This window comes from Chlamydomonas reinhardtii, chromosome 4 (genome assembly GCF_000002595.2).
Source record: "Chlamydomonas reinhardtii strain CC-503 cw92 mt+ chromosome 4, whole genome shotgun sequence".
Classification (NCBI taxonomy): Eukaryota; Viridiplantae; Chlorophyta; class Chlorophyceae; order Chlamydomonadales; family Chlamydomonadaceae; genus Chlamydomonas; species Chlamydomonas reinhardtii.
In genome coordinates this window covers 1,340,816-1,355,219 of record NC_057007.1, presented here as the reverse complement: position 1 = coordinate 1,355,219, position 14,404 = coordinate 1,340,816, and the positions used below count along the sequence as shown (strand labels likewise).

General features: G+C 62.6%; 4 protein-coding genes across 4 annotated transcripts in view; 3 read left to right on the top strand and 1 right to left on the bottom strand.

Annotated features, from left to right (window-relative positions):
• The window catches only part of CHLRE_04g214501v5 (uncharacterized protein), a 13,686-nt gene extending 11,575 nt beyond the window's left edge, over positions 1-2,111 (top strand). Inside the window, exons 23-25 of the mRNA XM_043061660.1 lie at positions 232-294; positions 552-602; positions 937-2,111. Coding sequence (XP_042925121.1) covers positions 232-294; positions 552-602; positions 937-1,122 — 300 coding nt within the window. The 3' untranslated portion in view covers positions 1,123-2,111. The remainder of the gene's footprint in view (positions 1-231; positions 295-551; positions 603-936) is intronic.
• Positions 2,112-2,275: 164 nt separating this feature from the next.
• On the top strand, positions 2,276-9,950 carry CHLRE_04g214500v5 (uncharacterized protein). Its single transcript, XM_043061659.1, has 14 exons — positions 2,276-2,483; positions 2,709-2,815; positions 3,014-3,121; positions 3,433-3,507; positions 4,117-4,241; positions 4,881-4,920; positions 5,130-5,213; positions 5,496-5,638; positions 5,913-6,018; positions 6,316-6,393; positions 6,831-6,909; positions 7,348-7,490; positions 7,912-7,995; positions 8,284-9,950. The coding sequence occupies exons 1-14, from the start codon at positions 2,411-2,413 to the stop codon at positions 8,368-8,370; spliced, it is 1,332 nt and encodes a 443-aa protein (XP_042925120.1). The 5' UTR covers positions 2,276-2,410; the 3' UTR covers positions 8,371-9,950.
• Positions 9,951-10,005: 55 nt separating this feature from the next.
• CHLRE_04g214550v5 (uncharacterized protein) lies at positions 10,006-11,941 on the top strand. Its single transcript, XM_001698651.3, has 3 exons — positions 10,006-10,432; positions 10,826-11,039; positions 11,567-11,941. Exons 1-3 carry the CDS (start codon positions 10,261-10,263, stop codon positions 11,673-11,675), a joined length of 495 nt encoding a protein of 164 aa, XP_001698703.1. The 5' UTR covers positions 10,006-10,260; the 3' UTR covers positions 11,676-11,941.
• Positions 11,942-11,965: 24 nt separating this feature from the next.
• On the bottom strand, positions 11,966-14,365 carry CHLRE_04g214600v5 (uncharacterized protein). Its single transcript, XM_043061665.1, has one exon. The coding sequence runs from the start codon at positions 14,083-14,085 to the stop codon at positions 12,916-12,918; it is 1,170 nt and encodes a 389-aa protein (XP_042925119.1). The 5' UTR covers positions 14,086-14,365; the 3' UTR covers positions 11,966-12,915.
• Between the last annotated feature and the right edge of the window lie 39 nt (positions 14,366-14,404).

Sequence of the window (14,404 nt, the reverse complement as noted above, 5' to 3'; positions counted from 1 at the left end):
TCACCCATTGTGCTCCCCAACACATCTGCGCGTTCCCTGCACTTTGTGACGTCGTTTCAACGACACGTCGTTCTTGATACCCGGGTTTGGGCTTGGATTTGACTGGCCCTCGCGCCGCCGCACACATCAACACACACACACACACACACACATCATTGTTTGTTAACACACATATCAACGCATATACGCATCACAACACACACACACACACACACACACATGCCCCCACAGGGCCTGGTGCACGTGAGCGAGCTGGACGACCCAGCGCCCACAGACGTGGCGGCCGTGGTCAAGGTGCGTGCGGTTGTGTGCGGGTCGGGTGTTTGCAAGGAAAGGAAACCATGTGCGTGCGTACGGGTGTGTGCGCATAATGGTGGGGTGGGAGGTGCAGTATGTGTGTGTGCTCCAATGCTTCTGGGAGGGCGCCTTTCATGGTCTGATCCAGGTGCCCGTACATTCGTACTCCACACAACCTGCGAAATGCAAATCAACTTGGCTGTCTAGTTACACGCATTCGTTCCCGCACACCTCCTCCCGCCCTTCCCCCCAAGGTGGGCGACCTGATGGACGTGATGGTGATGGGCGTGGCGGATGGAGGCAAGGTGCGTGGGAGGGTGTGTGTGTGTGAGTGTGAGTGTGTGTGAGTGTGTGTGTGGGGGGGGGGGGGGTTGCAAAGCTTGGTTCAGAGAAGTGTTGCGAAGTAGACAGGGGGGAAAGGGTTGGAGGTAGCATTGGAAAGAGGGTGGCAGCGTTGCATATGTGGTTGGTACGGTCGTGGCGATCGCGGTACAGGCTACCGGGGTTTGATGGGGTCGTACAACTATCCCGCGCACCGTACAAGAGCGGGCCTCCCACCTGCCCTCGTGCACCACTCATGAAATCCACATACACGCACACGTTTTCCTTCTGCTTTATAACAAACACTTCTTGCCGCAGCTGTCTCTGAGCCGCAAGGCCGTCCAGCGCCACGACCGCGGAGAGGAGGTGGAGATGAAGGCCGGTGGAGGCGGCGGCCGCGGTGGCGGCGGCCGGGGCGGTGGCGGCCGGGGCGGTGGCGGCCGCGGTGGCGGCGGCCGCGGCGGCGGTGGTGGCGGTGGCGGCGACCGTTCCCGCCGCCCGTAAGGCTCCGGACATGTGCAGCAACCAACCCGGGTGGTGGGGAGGCGGGCGGCTGGGAGATTGGTGACGTGGTGACGCGAGCGCTGCAGGTTCGGGCTGTGTGTTTTGGTGCGTTGTACGGTATGCGGTACCGATATTCGGACTCGTGCGGAACTAACGCGCGGGTGAGTAGTCGGGCGTGTTACGTGAGTGTCAGGACTTTCAGGATGGTGGCGATCTGATGGATGGCTAGGTGGCGGGTGCTGCATGTATGCGGCGCCGTGCAGCGCCGGGCGCAACTAAGCAACTGCGAGCCAAGACAGTGAGAGTGCCGCCGGCACTCCAGCAACTTGTGCGTTGCTTGGAGTGCGGGTTGCGGCATCGCATAATACACTTGAGTCTGCTTATGCCCGAGTGTAGGCTGACTTCAGGTCGTAAGCCGTCGTCGTGGGTTGAGTGCAGGGCGTCAGCCGTGTCGATCTGGGTTCAAGACCTTGCGGCGTGCGTGTGAGTCGAGGCGATATGCGCGCTGCATTTCCTGTGGTGGCGTCTCTTGAGCTTTGTCCGTGGCATTCGTGGTTAGTTCGGTGGCGGCGTCTCCTAAGCGTTGTCTGTGGTAATCGTGTTTCGGTGACCACACAGGCCGGCGGCGGTTGTATGTGTGAGACGAAGCAACGTGGCGCAAATCAGCTGCGAATATGCGGTAGGATCAGGAGACCAGGGCGACCTGCTCTGTCAGGGATGGGACATCAGCGCGCAGGAGCCCGCCCTCTTATGCAATCTTCCGCTTTGTCTTGTGAATGGCCGTCAAGTATGGCTTTTGTGTTCTTGGTTGAGCTGCATCAGCTTTAGAGTCACGCACTGATGCGCATGCATGAGGATGTGGATCTGCTCAGTGGCTCAGCGCGGATGTGCGGCCCAGTCCCGCTGCAAGCCTACTTGCCCAGGTCCGGTTCGGCGGCCGGGCGCGCATTGCCAAGGAGCTTGGCACAAGGCTAAGATTCCGTTGCATCGAGGGTGGGTTGGGGGGTCGGCAAAAACGCACGTCACGTGCTGGTGCACCCTGAAGAAGTGGTGTGCACCGACTGGGGTTTTGGGGTCTCGGGGAGTCGCGGCAGGGCCATCAGCGCCGGGTCCTTCCCGCCCGATCCAGGCTTCATGCAAACCGCGTTTTAGGCTTACGGGGGGCGCGCACAACTAGTCCGCGTTAGTAGCTGCAGCTTGCGTAACCGGTTTCGATTGCGTTCGCTGATTGTCGCTGGCAGTTTGTGACGAGTCAACTCCGGCAGCTTTTGCGCTTTCGGCAGACACTATGAACTCGCTTCTGAGGGCCTCTAGAGCTCTAATTGGCAGCTTTGCTCAATCGCACGCAACACCAAGCACAGGTAGCCCCGCTGTAGTCGCAAAAGTTTAGCACATGCCGCTGGTCTCGGAGCTTGGACTCCGCGGCTATGCGTTTGGGCCTGCCAAGCGCGTAATGTGGCCTTTAGCTGCTTTAATACCTGCTCGGCAGCTCCCGGCGTCGCGCCCCTGCCGAGGAGCTGCGGGCAGGGGTGGGCTGTCACTTCGCGCCCGCGCACCGAACCGGACCCCCGTTGAATGGAATTCAGGTGTCAGGACCATGGCTACTGCTGGCAAAATCCATGTGGCCAACCCGGTCGTGGACCTGGATGGCGACGAAATGACGCGGGTCATCTGGCAGCAGATCAAGGACAAGGTAAGCGGAATGCCACAGTGTAAAATTCATAACTTCCGCAGTCCGGCTGCTCAGAAAGGGACCGCCCGGACTGTGCGGCGTGACGTCAGACCGTGCGTGGCTGCGCCTTCCCGCCCAGCCGCTGCTCTTCCGCACGCCAGCGCAGTTTCCGCACCTCTGCCCTGGTCTCCCCCCGAAATCCTGTTCTCCCCCTCGCAGCTGATCCTGCCGTACCTGGACCTGAAGATCGTGTACTTTGATCTGGGCCTGCCCAACCGCGACAAGACCAATGACAAGGTGACGGAGGAGGCAGCCTACGCCATCAAGGTGAGGGAGGACTGAGAAGGGCAGTCGCAGTAGCGGCAGTAGCGGTAGGCGGCAGCGGCAAGGCAGTAGCGGCAGGCAGAAATGGAGGCAGGCAGGCAGCGATGGCCAGGCTTGGGCGCGGCAGGGCCGTGAGCTCTCGCCGTGAACGCCTGTTGCTCCGCCTCCTCACCGCCGCGCAACCCGCCTGCCACAAAACCCCTGCCACAAATTCCTGCCCCTGTGCCCCTCTCCTCCTCCACCCTTCCTCCCCAAGATTGTCTACCGTCGGCCACATAATTAATCATGATTGTAATCCTCCCTCCCCCTCTTAGGAGCACAATGTGGGCATCAAGTGCGCCACCATTACGCCGGACGAGGCGCGTGTGAAGGAGTTCGGCCTCAAGAAGGTGCGGCGCGCGGAGCGGGGCAGGGGCCGGGCGGGGGCGGCGGGAGGGGCGGGGGCGGCGGGGAGGGGCGGGGGCGGCGGGAGGGGCGGCGAACGGGTAAACCGGCACCGGATGTGAACGGGTAAATTGGCAACGGATGCGAACGGGTAAACCGGCAACGGATGTGAACGGGTAAACCGGCAACGGATGCCAGAGTCCGAGGGGTAATGGGGGTGCCTGGCGACGGAGGATAAGGGATGCCGGATGGTTGGGATGGTTTGAGTTGGCTGTGCAACGGGCGCGGGCTAGACTCTACCTGGCAGTGAAGAGTAATGGGAGCGCGAACCAAAGGAGGAGGACCGGAGGGTGATGGGGAGGGCCTTGCGACTGAAGGAAGTGTAGGGACGCTGGAAGGCGTGAAGGACTGAGCCCTGATGTGGTGCAGGGCGCTGCGTGCGCTGCCTCATGCCCCGTGGCCGCGCCCACAGCTTTTCTCCAATCCTCACACACCAAACCCGCCACCTCAGCACCCACACCTCTCCATTGCACACGCACACCAGTGTTGGAACGCGACCTGTGCCGATCCTGCTTTCTCCTCTTGTGCTCCTCTTGCGCTCCCCAAATGCACAGATGTGGAAGAGCCCCAACGGCACCATCCGCAATATCCTGAACGGCACCGTGTTCCGCGAGCCCATCGTCATCTCCAACATCCCGCGCCTGGTGCCGGGCTGGACCAAGCCCATCGTGGTGGGCAGGTGGGTGAGGGGCAGGAGTCGAGAGCGGGGGTGGAGGGTGTTAGATACCAGCCCAAACTGAGCCGGACCCAATGCAAATGGGCGGAGCCCAGGCAGAGGCGGCAGCTGGGTGGGATACTGCATATGGGGAAATGTGCCCAACGGTGACCGTCCCGTCATCAGCAGACTGCCCCCCGGGGTGGGGCAGGGCGGGGCGAGGTGGAGCAGGGGGAAGAGAAAGAGAAAGAGGGGGGCGGGATCGCCCATTCCCGCCAAGTGATCCGGGTAGGGACGACGCAGGCGAAGGAGGAAGAGGAGCTGGAGGAAACGGAGGAGGAACCGAAGCTGGGGCTGGGTGGGCTGGGGCGTGGGCGCGGCTGTACTGCAGGCACGCGCCCTCGGGGCTTGAAGCGAAGACATGGGATAACTGCCTGGTGCCTGATGCCTGGTTGTGCACAGCGAGGGGGGGCGGGCATGTATGTCTCTTGCACGGAATGGCGAGAGGCGATTGTCTGCCTGCCGCGCGCTACCGTATTGTCGTTGAAGTGCCACAAGCGCTGATTGGCTCTTTCCTCTTGGAACTCCTCTTGACGCCGCCTTGCGCCCCACCCCGCCCCTTCACTAAAACCATGAATGTAAACCCGCCCCGCCCCACCCCAGGCACGCGTTCGGCGACCAGTACAAGGCCACTGATTTCGTGGTGGGTGCCTGGGTGCCGTGGCTGGGTGCCTTGAACGAGCGGGTACAGGGCCGGACGGAAGACCGGCGCTCCTGTGGGTTTGTTTTTACTGCACGTGGCTTTTGACCCTTTGCGGCTTCCTACCCATGCGGCCTCCTTGTCAGCACCTTGCTCGTCACCGCGCTCATCACCGCGGAACCTGAAACCTATGAGCCCGCGGCCCACCTCAGGTGGACGGCCCTGGCAAGCTGGAGATGATCTTCACGCCCGCGGCCGGCGGCGCGCCGCGCAAGTTCGAGGTGTACAGCTTCGAGGTAGGCGAGTGTGTGTGTGGGAGGCGGGTTATAGATACCGGCCCAAACTAAAGCAAACCAAGCCAAACTAGCGGAGCACAGGCAGATGCGACGGTTGCAAGCGATAGTGGGGGGCTGGGGGCGGGTTGTAAGGGTTACGCGGCTTCAGATCCAGCGGGCTGGGGGGAGGGCAGCACCATGGAGGTGCAGGGGCAGAGGGGTGGTGGGGTTCTCGCCGTCATTTCAGGGCTAACCAAAACAATGCCTCACCTCCTCCCTCCCTTCCCCCCTATCCCCTGCCAGGGCCCGGGTGTGGCCATGGGCATGTACAACACGGAGGAGTCCATCCGCGGCTTCGCCTCCAGCTGCTTCGAGTACGCGCTGCAGAAGCGCTGGCCGCTGTACCTGTCCACAAAGAACACCATCCTCAAGTCCTACGACGGCCGGTGAGGAAGGCAGGGTGTGGGTGCTTGTGGCAAGGAGGAACAATTGTGCTTGTGGAAAGGGGAAATAATGTGTTTGTGAAAGGGGAAGTAATGGAGAAGGCGAGGAGGCGGAACGGGGCTGGGGTTTCGCCATGCCCCAGTACTGGGCATGGGAGCAGCGGGTTTGTACGCCTGGACGGGGAGGACGTTCCTATGATGACCACCTCCCTCCTTTGTGCCCTCTTGCCCCCGCGCCGCTGCTGCCGTACACACGCGCGCGGTACACGCCGTACAGCTTCCTGCAGATCTTTGCCGAGACGTACGAGACGCAGTACAAGAAGCAGTACGAGGAGGCGGGCATCTGGTACGAGCACCGCCTCATCGACGACATGGTGGCGCAGGTGCGGGGGGGGGAGGGGGTTGGGGGGGGGGCGTGGCCGATGCTTGAGTGGGGTGGGCAGAGTCAGGGTCAGGGGAGGGGGACACGGAAGGGGAGCACGGAGAGGGGACTGGAATGGAGACGGGGGAGGGAGTTGGATGGCTGCCACCGGGGAGCAGGACATGGTAACATGCATGTCGGCAGTAGGCGCAGGGCCGACCCGCTCTCGCTCGCTTTTCACACGTTCCCGACCCTGTCGCCCACCTGCCTAACCGCCCGCCGGACCACCCGCCCCACCGCCCGCCTGCTCCATCCCCAGGGCCTCAAGTCCAGCGGCGGCTTTGTGTGGGCGTGCAAGAACTACGACGGCGACGTGCAGTCCGACATCGTGGCGCAGGTGTGGGCGCAAGGTGCTTGGGAGAGACGGGCTGGCACTGGGTGTTGTTGGGTTTGTCCGACATCGTGGCGCAGGTGGGGGCGGGAGGGTGGATGGGTGGGTGGGGGATGGGGGCGGGGCGCCTTGGAACCGGAGGGAGGGGCGTGGACTACGTTTCAGAGAGGACAGAGAGGGCAGAGGTCAGGGCGGCGGTGGTTTTCGTCGCAGGGGACAGGGCGGCAGAGGACAGAGCAGGCTGGGGACAGAGGCAGGGTTCGTCGCAGCCTGGTTGCCTACCGCAGGGCAAGTGACTGCTAGGCTCCACGGCCTGGCTTTGAATTCGAACACCCTCCTCTCACACGCACACGCTCCATCCCACCACACACACACACACACACACACACACACACTCCCACTCACCCTCGCCCCCACACACCCTACACGCCCCCGCCCTGCAGGGCTACGGCTCCCTGGGCCTGATGACCAGTGTGCTGGTCACGCCCGACGGCAAGACCGTGGAGGCGGAGGCGGCGCACGGTGCGTGAAGAGAGGAGGAGGGGGAGGGTTGTAAATACCAGCCCAAACTAAACCAAAGCCAACGAAAACGGGAGTGCAGGCAGAGGGAGGGGGAGGAGGGAGGGGTAGGGGTTTAATTGTGTGGAGGAGTGGGGCGGCGGAGGGAGCCGTGAGGGGACGGGCGTGCATGGTGAAGGGGTTGGGAGTAGCAGCACGGTGGGGGCGGGAGGTTGCAGGGCGTGAAGGCGGGGCTCGGGTTGTGCAGGGCGGAGCTGGGGGCCAGGACTCAGGAGGGAGGGCAGACGGGCGAGGGAGGACAGGGCAAATAGAGAGCGCCAAACGCACCGCCGCCCAACCCTCCTCGCTCTCTTGCATTGGGCTCGGTTTAGTTTGGGCTGGTATCGACAACCCTCCTCTCCCTCCCTCCTCCCTCCTCATCCGCCCTGCTGTTCCCCGCAGGCACGGTGACGCGTCACTGGCGCGAGTACCAGAAGGGCAAGCCCACATCCACCAACCCCGTCGCCTCCATCTTCGCCTGGACGCGCGGCTTGGCGCACCGCGGCAAGCTGGACAACAACGCCGAGCTCATCCAGTGGACGCACGTGAGCAGAGGCGGGCGGGCGTGCAGAGGGGGGCGGGGACGGGGGTGAGGGGGTGAGGGGGAACGCTGTTTGTGAGTGAGGCGTGCGTGCAGAAAGGGACGGGGGCGCGGGACGTGAGGGAACGGGGGCGCGCTGTGCCGGTGTGGGTTCATGTTGGTTCAGGAGAGCAGGAGAGCACTAGGGAAGGATAAACGCGCGCTATCGTTCTTGTTCTTCGTTTGCGGCGGCGGCGGGCTGGATGAAAAAATATGAGGTGGGGTTGGGTAAGGCAGTGTGCGTGTGACAGCGCGCTCTGCTGCCTGCTCATCCTAAACCAAGACCGTCTGCATACACACGCACATACGCACACAAACCCACGCCCTCTCTCATACACACGCGTACGCGCACACACACAAACAACCACACACACGCGGCCGCACAGGACCTGGAGGCCGCTGTGATTGAGACCATTGAGCAGGGCCACATGACCAAGGACCTGGCCATCTGCGTGCACGGCACTACCAAGGTGCGTAGTGGTGGTGGTAGCGTGTGGTTGGGGTGGGTTCACATCAATCCCACTGCGAAACCGGAAAGACGGCACGGGGGGGGGAGGACCGGGGCGGGGAAAGGGAGGTCGCGGTCGCATGCAGGCACACGCGCTGCCAGTAAGCGAGGGCTCAAAACACAGCGCCGCACAGCACTGCCGCGTTGTTGCCGCTTCTCTCCGCCCCTCGTCTGGCAACCGCACCCACACCCCTTCACGCCCCTCCCTCCGTCTCCTCCCTCGCCCCCGCCCGCCCCCCCCCCCCTTCAGGTGACTCCCGACCAGTACCTCAACACGGAGCCGTTCATGGACGCCGTCGCCGACACCTTCGCCAAGAAGCGCGGCGGCAAGAAGTGAGAAGCGAAGCAGAGGACGCAGTGGGCGGAGGCTGGGGGCTGCGGGCTGGGGGCTGGGGGCCTGCAAGAGCCAGGATGTGTAGGCGGTTGTGAGGGAAGCGGGGTCGGCAGCGGTGGTGGCGGTGGCGGCATTTTGGGAGGAGGTGAGGGGGCGGTGAAGATGGTGCACACAGCGACGCGCGTAGCGGTGACGCCGCTTGAGGTTACAGGCGGCGACAATAGCGGTGGGTGCTGCGCGATTGCGGCCGCGAAGGCAGGCGACGTAAGAGCTCCGAAGCACGAAGATCATTTAGCCAAAGGATTTGGTTAGCGCAAGTTCTCGGACGCCGGCGGGTTTGCGAAGCCGGCGAGGCAGTGGCTACCATCGTGTGCGCATTGCACCTACCCTCCCGCGTGAATGCTTAAGCACGAATTCGTGCGGGCGCTTGTGTTGGTGGTAATGGTGGCAATAAGATGTCGTGTGTTGTGCGTGTGCGCGTGTGGCCTTGTGTGTGTAGGTAGGTAGGTGCGTTTCTTCGGTTAGGGTTATCTAGCTACGCCCTGCGTGAGGTTTGTTTGGTGTGTTTGCACATGGTCGATTGCGGTACCTGGCACTTGACACTATCTCGCTGTTGCCGCTGTTGCTGGCCCTGCTGCCGCGCAGGGCGGCACAGGCGCGGCTGTGAATGCAGCAGTGCGCTGGACGGCAGCGCCGCGCTGCTGTGAGTGGCCCCTTGCTCCAGAGGAGCGAGTCGGTCAGCGCGGTCACCGCACAGCAGTGAGGGTGGCAGCACCGAAGGAGGTGGACGCGCGGCGTGTGTGTGTGTGTGTGTGCAAGGTGGTTGTTAGTAGTTGGTCGTTGGTGGTGAGGGTGAGGGTGTTCGTTCGGTGTGCCGGACACGTGCGTGTACGGGCTTAGGTCTGAGGCAGTCACAGTCGAGGGCATTTCCTCCTCGTTGCTTTGGTGCTGTCCGGGAGCGGCCTAAGCAGCCCACGGCGATGCACACAAAACGCCTGAAGATTTCCGTTCGAATGCGATATCCGGGCCTACCTCGGAGTCGCAGAGGGGAATTCCTTTTGTTTGGCAGCTGCGCTTGGAAGCGAGGTGCCGGGCGCGAGCAGCCGCGCCGTTGCATGCTGCGGACGGACGTGTGTGCCGAGTTCTCAGATGTAATGATGTGGTGTTTGGCTGGCAGGTTCGGGAATCTTGTGTTTAGGAAGGAACTGAACACGTAGTACAACAACAAGCAATCAATGATACGCGTGTGGAAGGGACATGCATGGGCGCCGTCTGTGCCGCCCCTGTGCCTTCATGCAGATGGCACAGGGGCAGGGACCGGCGGCGCGTTCCGGAATGTGTTGGTGATGATAACGCGCGGTGTAGCATCTGTGTAGGTCAAAAATGCGTGCGTGCACCGGGCGCGGGTGGCCGTGCGTGTGTGGGGTGTCGTTGCCAAGCGAGGACGCAAGGTGGGAGGCGCGCCGCCCGAGCCCATTGCTCTAGGTTGTGTGCGTCACCGGCTGGATGTCGTCGCCGGGGCCTCTTCCCGTGCTATGGCTGTGATGGCTTAACAGTGCAAGTGTGTAAGAAAGCTCATGCAACGCGTTGCTACTAAGGTCCTGTCTGCAAGCCGAGGAAATCGCAGAAAGACGGGTTCATACCGGGCCGGGGGCGTCGCGACGCGCACGACCCACGCATCTGGTCGCACCCCGAGGTCCAAAGTCGCCTTCCGAACGGCGCACAAAGCAGTATTCCGCCTGTCACCATTTACGGCGCCAAACGCTCAAGTCTCCATACGCACGTTCCCAAGGTTAAAGCTTGAAGCACAAGTGTGAGGACGACTTGCGAAACGCCACACCATCCACCGCTTCAGCCTGTTCCCCGAAAGCCTAGAAACCTACCCAAGCCAACATGGCGCTAAGCCGCCGTCCCAGCCGCACACGCGCCGAGCGGCGGCCGCGCGTCCGCTCGTCGCCTCTGCTGCTGCTGGCCGGTGCGGCCGCGGCGCTGCTGCTGCTGCTGTGCGCATCACCGAGCGTGCATGCCGAGGCGGACACCATCAGCAGTTCAACAGCTGCAGCCGGTGCGTGTATATGTGTGCGTGTGCGTGGGCGTGGGCGTGTGTGGTTGAACGGCGGGTGGTGCTGCAATCCTCATAATAGTGGTGATGTCTCTGACGCTCTCTAGGGGCTGATGTCACCTGTGGCCGTACCGTGTCGCAGTCAATCCAATTGCGTGCTGGATTGCTGGTGCTTGGGCGGCGGCCAAGACGACGCGCGCGTGTCGCGGCCGCGGCGCAACTAACATGGGCCCCTGTGGGCCCCCGCGGCCCACCGCACTCACCCCATGCCAGCCGCTGCTGCCCTTGCCCTGTACGGCGTCACGTCCGTCAATTTACCATCTGTCCCAGCGCCCACCCCAAAATAAACCCCCTCCCTCCTTCACCCCACACCACCGTCCCGTCCCACTCCCGCAGGCCGCACCGGCGCTTGGGGCCTTTTGCGCGGCGGCGCCCTGCCGGCAGGCCTCGCGAGCTCTGTCGTTGCTGACGCCGCCTCGCGCGGCGGCGGGGGTGTGAGGCTGCTGGCCCGGCGGCTGCTGTCTCCCTGGGTGGCACGCGGCGTGTCTCGTCCCATCTGCAACTCCCCCGCGGTGCTGTGCTCCAGCGCCTGGTCCCTGGACGGCAACTGGTGGGTAGGGGTGGGGGTGGGGGTGGGGTGGGGTGGGGTGAAGGGAGTACCGTAGCGTAGTGGATGCATGGAAGCTTCGGTGTTGGGACTACTAGTGGAAAATGCTTTGGTTGGTACGGAAAGTGCAGCACGGCATTGGGCTGCGCAGCTGCTGAGTTGTTGGTGTAGGGTGGACGTAAGGGCACGGGTACGGTATGCATGGGTATGGATGGCACACCTAATCATGTGGAGACGTGGCACGCTGCACGCACCTACCCCCCTCTCCCTTTGACACCGCCTCCCCCACAACCGACCCGCGCGCGCACACGCACACGCACACACACACACACACACACACACACACACACACACACACACACACACACGCACACGCACACGCACACGCACACGCACACGCACACGCACACGCACACGCACACGCACACGCACACGCACACGCACACGCACACGCACACGCACACGCACACGCACACACACACACACACGCACACACGCACACACGCACACACGCACACGCACACGCACAGGGTCAAGGCGAGCTACAAGATCGCGGAGAACGAGCCCAAGGCGGCGGCTGGCGGGGGCTCGGGCGCGGGCCGTGGCACATTCCTGGGTGCCGCCGTGAGCAGGGGCTGATGATGAGTGTGGGGGTGCGGGGTGCGGGTTTCATGGAGGGGCGGCATGACGTTGCGGTGTGTTGCCCCTGCCGCTAATAATAACAACACGTGACGTTGGGAGGTGGTGCTAGGCGGTGGGTGCTGACGGGTGCGTGGTTGTTGTCGTCAGGGCCTGCTAGGGCTAGCTGCCATGCTCTGTGTACGTATGTGTGCTGCCAGGGACGCTAATTAACAGAGCGCTAGCTGCATGGGTATGGCTGTGCACCTGATTTCTTAGGGCTGATTGGGGCATCGTGCTGGAACCTGACTTGGCGGCAACTTAACACCGAAACGTATGGCCGCGTGGCGTAGGTCACGTGACATGTGCAGCTTGTGATGCGGAATAACAAACCGCATGCGTGCGTAGGTTTGCACAGCTAGCTACGAGACTGGTTCACTTGGGGGCACACGTGCAGTCATACACGTGTAATGCCACACCATGCTGTCTGACTGTGCCTCCATCTACCTCCTGTCTCACATGTGCATCTTGCACTCTATGCACATCCTGCGCATTCCATCCGTGAATCCAAGGGGCACCTTCTCCCTACCGTATGTCACAGAAGCTACTCAGCTTACTCAGCTCGCTGCAACCCAAGCACACAAACCCCATACCGCGTCACAAATGAGCATCCGCAATGCATCCGTCTAGTGTACTGAGAATAATGAATCCCCTCGTCTAGCGAAATGACATGCATACGCATACATTTTGCATGCTCATGCATTCGTTTGCTGGTCCACGCAATTAAAATCGCCCAAACCCAAGCGCAATCGCACCGTACCCGTGCCGTGAGCTACGACCGCCCATCCGGCTTGCCAGCCCCACCCAGCCACCCGCTACCCAACCGCACGCAGCCGCGCACCTCCGGCTTCAACCATGTACTCTTGCCTACCTTACTTCCCTTCGCCCAGTGCTCGTATCTTGTAGATGCCCTCAGGCACCCGGCATCTACACATGCGTAGATGACCCTGACCGCGGCATCTACACTTAAGCCCCAAGCCCCCCAAAACGTCTACGCTTCCCCCATTTTTGCGCCCAAACCGGCCAAAACCGTCTACACTGCGTAGATGCGTGGCACCCAAACCCAAAATTTTTTCTCCGCCTTCGGCGGATTTCGGGCAGATTTCTACAGTGTAGATGGAAGATACGAGCACTGCCTTCGCCTTGAAACCTTTCTCTCCCAGAAACTAACCAGCAGGAATGCGTGCGTCTCAAATAACTCTCAATAGAAGGGGTCCGTCATCACACGGGCTCCCAGCAGCGCCAACACGCCGAGTGCGCTGCCCACCACAAACAGGTGCAGCCACACCGGCGCCAGCACCAGGCCGGCCTCCGCGGCGAAGCACCTGAGCAGCCGCCACGTGGCACGCCAGCAGCGGCCGGGTCGGCTGCTGAGGGTACTGCGGCAAGTGTTGCTGGAGGTGCTGCTGCTTGAGGGAGGGCCGTGATGGCCGGGAGTTCCGAGAAGTTGCTGATGCTGCTGGTGGTGGTGGTGGTTGCTGGTGGTGGTGGTGGGGGGCGGTTGCGGTGCTGCTGCGGGCGCTGGCGGCAGCGCGCTGGGGGTAGGAGGGAGGAAGGCATTGCTGGAAGGCGCCGTGGGTGGGGTGGGCGGCACAGCTGCCGCAGTAGCAGCAGCGGTGGGAGCCGGTGAGGTGCTGGAGGCAGCTGTTGAGAAGGCGGATGCAGCGGGTGGGGGTGTGAGGTGGGGCTGGGGTGGTGCGCTTGGGAGCGGCACGTAGCCGACGCTGTAGCAGCCGCCACCGCCAGCAGCAATCGAAGCAGTTCCAGCGGCAGCTGTCTTCACGTCGCTGCTGTTCTCATCACTGGCGTTGCCGGAGGCGGTGGGGCTGCGACGGAGGAGCAGGGCCGCCGCACACTCCACGTCATCCCCCGGGCTGCTGCACCGGTAGCGGTCTTGCGGAGCCGCCGCGCCGCCTGCTGCCGGGGCGGTGGCTGACGAGGTATCGTCGTTGCCGTCGCCATTCCTGAACTCATCCAGAGATTCCAGCATTGCCAAGGGCGCCAGCCAAAGCGACACTAGGGCGGCGGGCCGAGCGCTGGCGTAGCGGCTGCGAATAATTTTGAGGCGAGGGACCCCCGCGCCGCCAGGGCCGGCTGCACGAGCCCACAAGGACATGAGACAGCACCGGACAATGACCAGCACCACAGTCAGGCCGCTCGCTGCCAGCGCCGTGAATCCTCCATACCACATAAAGCCCAGCATGATGGCATCACAGGTGCGATGCGGCGATGCGCCGTGCGCAAAGATGCGGAAGATGGACATGCGCACGCCCGCGACTGAGTAGCCGATGGCGAAGGCGGTCGCGAAGAAGTGGGCCAGCAGGATTGGGCCCCTCAGCAGCGACGTGTATTGTAATTTGGGCTGTGACATTTTGTTGGTTGGGAGCGTTGTGCCTGTCGTGATGTTGCTGGGAGCGGCAACGGCGGGTGCTTGGGCTGCTGCGCTGGCTGCTGGCCAGGCTGCGGGTACGTGGCACGTGTTCGCCGAAAGTATTCCGGGCAAAGCCTGCCCAGACGTACTCGTGCTTTTGTCTATACAATACTTTTGGACTTGCAGTGGTCTTCCCGTCTGGGCTCGAGGACAGCAGTAACAAGCAATTGAATTAAAGCAGTGAGTTGTCAAAAAGCGACGCCAAAGAGTCTCCGACAGTTAAACCTCTGTATGATGACACACAGTAATAGAGACATAA

What these genes read in the sequence shown, in the direction of transcription:
- CHLRE_04g214500v5 (XM_043061659.1), top strand. Translation starts at nt 2,411, where the DNA reads ATGAACTCGCTTCTGAGGGCCTCTAGAGCTCTAATTGGCAGCTTTGCT. An exon ending in AGGCAGCCTACGCCATCAAG is followed by an intron (nt 3,122 to 3,432) that starts GTGAGGGAGGAC and finishes TCCCCCTCTTAG; the next exon opens with GAGCACAATGTGGGCATCAA. An exon ending in TCGACGACATGGTGGCGCAG is followed by an intron (nt 6,019 to 6,315) that starts GTGCGGGGGGGG and finishes CTCCATCCCCAG; the next exon opens with GGCCTCAAGTCCAGCGGCGG.
- CHLRE_04g214550v5 (XM_001698651.3), top strand. Translation starts at nt 10,261, where the DNA reads ATGGCGCTAAGCCGCCGTCCCAGCCGCACACGCGCCGAGCGGCGGCCG. An exon ending in CAGTTCAACAGCTGCAGCCG is followed by an intron (nt 10,433 to 10,825) that starts GTGCGTGTATAT and finishes CCACTCCCGCAG; the next exon opens with GCCGCACCGGCGCTTGGGGC. An exon ending in TGGTCCCTGGACGGCAACTG is followed by an intron (nt 11,040 to 11,566) that starts GTGGGTAGGGGT and finishes GCACACGCACAG; the next exon opens with GGTCAAGGCGAGCTACAAGA.
- CHLRE_04g214600v5 (XM_043061665.1), bottom strand. Translation starts at nt 14,085, where the DNA reads ATGTCACAGCCCAAATTACAATACACGTCGCTGCTGAGGGGCCCAATC.